Raw genomic sequence first — 5,311 nt, 5'->3', positions numbered from 1 at the left:
ATGAGTGAGATTAGGATATATATTTTTTGTGCAGAAATAAAAAAATATTAAAATATATTAACAGAAGAGAATCAAATAGGCTATATAAATCACATAGAGCTTATTATGAGCATTAATACCGTTATTTATGAAAATAGATAAAATATGAATCACAGACAAGAATTAAAGAATGCATAAAGAAAGTATCCGTTCTTTGTTTCCTTTATCGGAAAAAGTAAATAGTCAAAAATTGCCACTATTCATAAAAGCAGATAAGTCCGGTAAAACTCACTGCGCATGCTCGAAAGAGAGGGAAAAGAAATGTCATTAAATTCATTTTTCCCTTTCTTTTCTGGTCTTTCTCGTTAAACCTAAGATAGTCGTGCTTTGTTAGAACCATTCCATAGGACATCCCCGAAAGGTTTAGTTTGAGATTTGGCTTCGTACAGTGAACATCGTGCACTATTCGCGTTAAAGTGTATCGACAGATTCGTTAATAAAACAGAATTTTTTCAAAGTTTTAAAATTTTTTTAAATTTTAATAATAACAACAATGGCTATGCTAATACACATGCCTACAGAAATAGTTTTCAAAATTTTAGAATATAAAGATATCACCATTAAAGACATCGTAAACTTTAGCTCCACATCCAAGCAGTTCCGCCAATTAATTATTAATGACAAAAATCTATGGAGACAAAAGTTTATCCAGAGGTAAGTTTTTTATTTGTTATTTTATTTGTTATTTGAGTAGTTTATCACACATATGAGAAAAAATTTGACAAAAATCTGGCCAGAAACTAAAAATTATATCAAACCAAATAAATCGTTTCTTGAACTGTTTGAAACAAATACTTTGCATTTTGAATATTAATTTCCAAAAATGAAAATGTAATTCAAGAAATTTTAAAATTAATTTCTAATCAATATTTTCAAAAATTCGCATATTCGCAATGCTATCGCATTGTTTTAAGAATCGATTCTTTTGCGTCTCTAATAAAATCCTGTAAATTTTAAAAATTTTTAGCTAAAAACTATCAATGATGTAAAGTCTGTCTTTGTTTAAAAATTTTCTAAACATTTTCGAAAAAACTCTTCCAACGTTCTATAAAAAATATAGAATAATTTATTATATTATCAATAACTATTTCTTCCAAGATATAGGAATAACTATGACAGAGATGATTTTTCGAACAAGAATAAATCTAAAATATATAAATTTTTGTGGAATATTTTTATACGAAATTAATATATTTTAGCTAAATTAAAAGCAATAATATAAAATACTTCATGTTCTATTTCATCAGTTTTCATAGATGATCTGTACGTTAAATATATACAAAGAAATATATAATAAAATGAAAATATGTGTGTTACCGACAAATCATTCGGCCCGTATGTAAATTTCCTACAAAACTTTAATTTTATAGTTGATGATTTATCTTAGACCATAATTTTTGTTCAGGCCATTTGATATTTTAACTTTCTCATAGAAAAATATTAATTTTTTAAATATTATTTTATATGTTTTAACACATAATACATAAGTTGTACCATAAACACGACAGTGCGCAGCTTATATCACACAAAATAAATAGTGTTTTAAATCTTATCGTTTATGCCACACGAATTACTAATAATCGATGCGAAAAGTTTAAAATATTTGAGCGTACGCATAAATTTGTGGCAGATATATGTGCGAATGTATAAGAAATTCAAACTTTATATGTTATAATATAATATATAAACTGTTCGTCACATGCTGCCTTGTAAAAATAAACTGCGCATTTTGTAATTATTTAGTATAGTGTATATATTTTGTCACAAGAATGTTATCGATCATAAAATATCACTTTGTCAAATAATGAAACATTGTATAACACATGCTGAATTATGTATGTAGAGTAGGCGCCAAAGATGCCTTAACATATGAAATGGTCGCATTTGAGACTAATAATAACTTAATAATATCTAGTCATTATTAATCCCGAATGCGACCAATTTCATATGTTAAGGCATTATTGGCGCCTACTGTATTTGAAAAACGTGTCTCTCAAGAAGTTTTATATTAGATTTCATTTATCTTAAAGTCAATAGTCTGGCGTATCTTGCATCCATAGATATTTAGACATTATAAATCAAAATCCAGTTGGCATTCCAAATGAAGTTTACATATATTGTAATCTATAAAGATAATATTATTATTATATTATTATTGCTATAATTTGCTTAAAGATTATTCGCTCATATTTCCTATTTTTATTAATAATATTAAATGTATTCTTCAATTTGATTTAGATATTATGCGGCATTGTACAATTTTTGATATAATTTAAGAAAATTAGTTAAAATATTTCTGTTTAAATTTTAGATGGCCTTCTGTGAAAAAATGTTATAAGGAAGATGATAAAAATTTTTATGAAGCCGATATTACCGATGTGCAAACCGGTATGAAATGCGCAAAAGAATTGTGGGCCTATGTATCTCACATGTCAGAAAAGCATTATTACTATGTTAATAATCATAAATATGTAGATGAATTCTCTTCCTTATTCAGCCTACATAAAGATTACTCAAATGCGAATTGTATGCATTGTGCTATTTTGAAAGATGAATTTATTAGAAGCATTTATACACAATCTCCATGGTATGTGACTCGAGATATATATTAAAATATAATTAATATATATATATATTATATATATATATATATTAATTATATATATATATATATAAATATATATATATATATGTGTGTGTGTGTGTGTTTGTATTTATAAAATAAATTAATGTATTAATCATATACAATAAATTGTGAATATTTCAGGGAATGCGATTTAACACATAGATATTACAGTATGAAACTTTTTCGATGCTGGCTTAAAAAAAATTTTGAAAGAAATTGGAAAAAATTTATAAATAATCCTCATCAACAACAAATTTTAGAAAAAGTGCTCACTATAACATTACAATGGTGTTATCCAGAAAAATATATTTCTTTGTCCCATGTAAACAAACTGATTAAAGATATTATGCAAAATGTGTTAAAGCTTCTTAAAGCGAAAAGTCCCACTCATGAAATATTTTCGATATCATCTAAACAATTTTCCTTTTGGAAACATAATAATATTCATGAAAATTATTGGGGTGAATGTAGTGCAAGACAAATTAAATGCAGATTGAACGATATTATTTTAAATTTCGATCGCTATAACATAAATTATCCGTGGAAATTAGATCAAGTACGTATATGCGGACCCATACGCAGCATATTTTCTTATGTGATATTTTTTCTTATTACAAATTACCGGAAATACTATAATTATTTTTTATTAAATAAAATATATAAGTTTATTTTTAAGTTATTTTAAGTTATTGTTTTGTTACTGATTAGAGAAAATCATTTTCAGGAATTACATAATAAAAAAACTGTTATGGTGTATAATATATATCTGCGTGGCGAGAAGAATGGGTATACATATTGAATTAACAATGATGGACCATAGCAATATATTTTCTTCAGAAACTTGTTTGGCTTGGAAACCAAGGTAATATATGTACCTGATCTCGATTTTGAGATCACTTAATTTTCCTTTCATATACGCATATAATTATGTTTACATTCACACATGTACATAATGTAAGAAAAAGATGTATAATCTAATAGACTAAAGCATTAGAATAAATAATAATTTTTTTCGGTACTTTTACTTTTAAAAAATTGCTCTAAATAGATTAAAATAATTATCATTAAAAGATATAGTACTGATATCTATATATATCTGTATTTACATCTATTTATATATATGTTTTTCTTTATTTTCGATATAGAGGTCCAGGAGAATATACAGAATATTTTAATATTAAGTCGATGTACAATCAACATATTTATCCGCAGCTTTCTTTTATAATTATATATCGATCACATCAAGTCGTGCCCAATCGGATGAAGACATCTATACCTATAAAACAAGTGAGTTATTAATTACTTGTATTACGATTTTTTATTTTAATAGGGTTTTAATTAAAAATCTTTGCTTTTTATTCATAAATATAATTGTTATTTAATATAAAATTGTATATTTGATGGAAAATACTCAGCGATTCTCCCTCTATAGTACATTTCAAGGAAATTGAAATCAATTAGTAGCTTTTAATACATATGTATTTAGAAAAATTGTAAATGTTCACATAATGTGCAACAATTGCTATCGATTATAGAATTTGGCAAAGAATCTTAAATTTTATATATATGTAATTGGAATTTTGTCATTACAAATGATTTTATAATTTATTTAAAATTTAATAACTAATTTTTTTTTTTAGATAATCTATGAACTAGGAAAAGTTTTTAAAAATTATATGCCGACAGATATTTCTTTTACTCTTCTCTCAGAAATGGATATAAATACTGATATGGTAGGTACTTTTTTTATGTTATTATAAATCACTTTGAAGATAGTTTATTATATGTATACATAAAGTACATTAATATATAATCACATTTGTTATAATTATAAATTATTAATTATCTATAATCAAATCAAAACTACAAAATGTGATTTAAAATTTAATTAAAAAAAGAAACGTCAATTATATTCTAATTTTACAGTGTACATCTCTTCTTATTGAAAAGTGTTGCGAAAGAAGATCGGATAAAGTAAAATTCGCAATTGGAATGGTTGTTAGTTTTGAAGATAATTATGAAAGTAAAGCTGGTTACGTCGGTGTCATAATTGGATGGCATAACAAATATCAAACTGAATGGTTTTCTTTTCCTCCGTATCAATTAGAGTTCGAATGCGACATTGGGAATCACGTAGAACCGTATTATATCATTTTGATAGATAATGACATCATGTGTTACGTACCACAAAGTATGAATATCAAACGTTTCTTTCTGTTTATATATCATACAATATATATATATATATATATATATATATATATATATTTTTATTATGTATTATTTGTATAACGTATAAAAATATATGTTTTGTTTTAGGATTTATAACATCGATATGCCAGTCTCGGTGGATATATAATACAGAAATAGGGCGATATTTCTGTAAATGACGGATACTCATTATATACCAAACCAAATGCTAGCAAAACATTACCCAAAAGATGCTGCGGTGATTTATAAAATATTTTAATAATAGTTATAATTTATAATATTTTTAGGTAGTTTTAGATAGTAAATATATGCGATCATATAATCAAAATATTTTTTTATGTCATATTCTTTTTTGTTATAAAATAGTAATAGTAGTAGTCCAGTCCTACTGTAGTTTTTTTATTATAAACTATTATAATATTTATAATTATATTC

The 5,311-nt window shown here is 24.9% G+C and overlaps 2 protein-coding genes across 2 annotated transcripts; both read left to right on the top strand.

The window, feature by feature from the left end:
* Positions 1-423: 423 nt before the first annotated feature.
* On the top strand, positions 424-3,151 carry LOC112639761 (F-box only protein 21-like). Its single transcript, XM_025414733.1, has 4 exons — positions 424-693; positions 2,351-2,626; positions 2,807-2,987; positions 3,137-3,151. Exons 1-4 carry the CDS (start codon positions 533-535, stop codon positions 3,149-3,151), a joined length of 633 nt encoding a protein of 210 aa, XP_025270518.1. The 5' UTR covers positions 424-532.
* A 1,208-nt stretch (positions 3,152-4,359) lies between these two features.
* Positions 4,360-5,055, top strand: LOC112639760. Its single transcript, XM_025414732.1, has 3 exons — positions 4,360-4,398; positions 4,592-4,856; positions 4,985-5,055. The coding sequence occupies exons 1-3, from the start codon at positions 4,378-4,380 to the stop codon at positions 5,053-5,055; spliced, it is 357 nt and encodes a 118-aa protein (XP_025270517.1). The 5' UTR covers positions 4,360-4,377.
* Positions 5,056-5,311: the final 256 nt, after the last annotated feature.

Source organism: Camponotus floridanus, unplaced genomic scaffold (genome assembly GCF_003227725.1).
Source record: "Camponotus floridanus strain SB8 unplaced genomic scaffold, Cflo_v7.5 scaffold89, whole genome shotgun sequence".
NCBI classification, from domain to species: Eukaryota; Metazoa; Arthropoda; class Insecta; order Hymenoptera; family Formicidae; genus Camponotus; species Camponotus floridanus.
The sequence above is the reverse complement of the archived record's forward strand: the minus strand, read 5'-3'. Positions and strand labels throughout refer to the sequence as shown.

What these genes read in the sequence shown, in the direction of transcription:
- LOC112639761 (XM_025414733.1), top strand. Translation starts at nt 533, where the DNA reads ATGGCTATGCTAATACACATGCCTACAGAAATAGTTTTCAAAATTTTA. An exon ending in AGACAAAAGTTTATCCAGAG is followed by an intron (nt 694 to 2,350) that starts GTAAGTTTTTTA and finishes TTTAAATTTTAG; the next exon opens with ATGGCCTTCTGTGAAAAAAT. An exon ending in ATTTATACACAATCTCCATG is followed by an intron (nt 2,627 to 2,806) that starts GTATGTGACTCG and finishes TGAATATTTCAG; the next exon opens with GGAATGCGATTTAACACATA.
- LOC112639760 (XM_025414732.1), top strand. Translation starts at nt 4,378, where the DNA reads ATGGATATAAATACTGATATG. An exon ending in TGGATATAAATACTGATATG is followed by an intron (nt 4,399 to 4,591) that starts GTAGGTACTTTT and finishes CTAATTTTACAG; the next exon opens with TGTACATCTCTTCTTATTGA. An exon ending in CATGTGTTACGTACCACAAA is followed by an intron (nt 4,857 to 4,984) that starts GTATGAATATCA and finishes GTTTTGTTTTAG; the next exon opens with GATTTATAACATCGATATGC.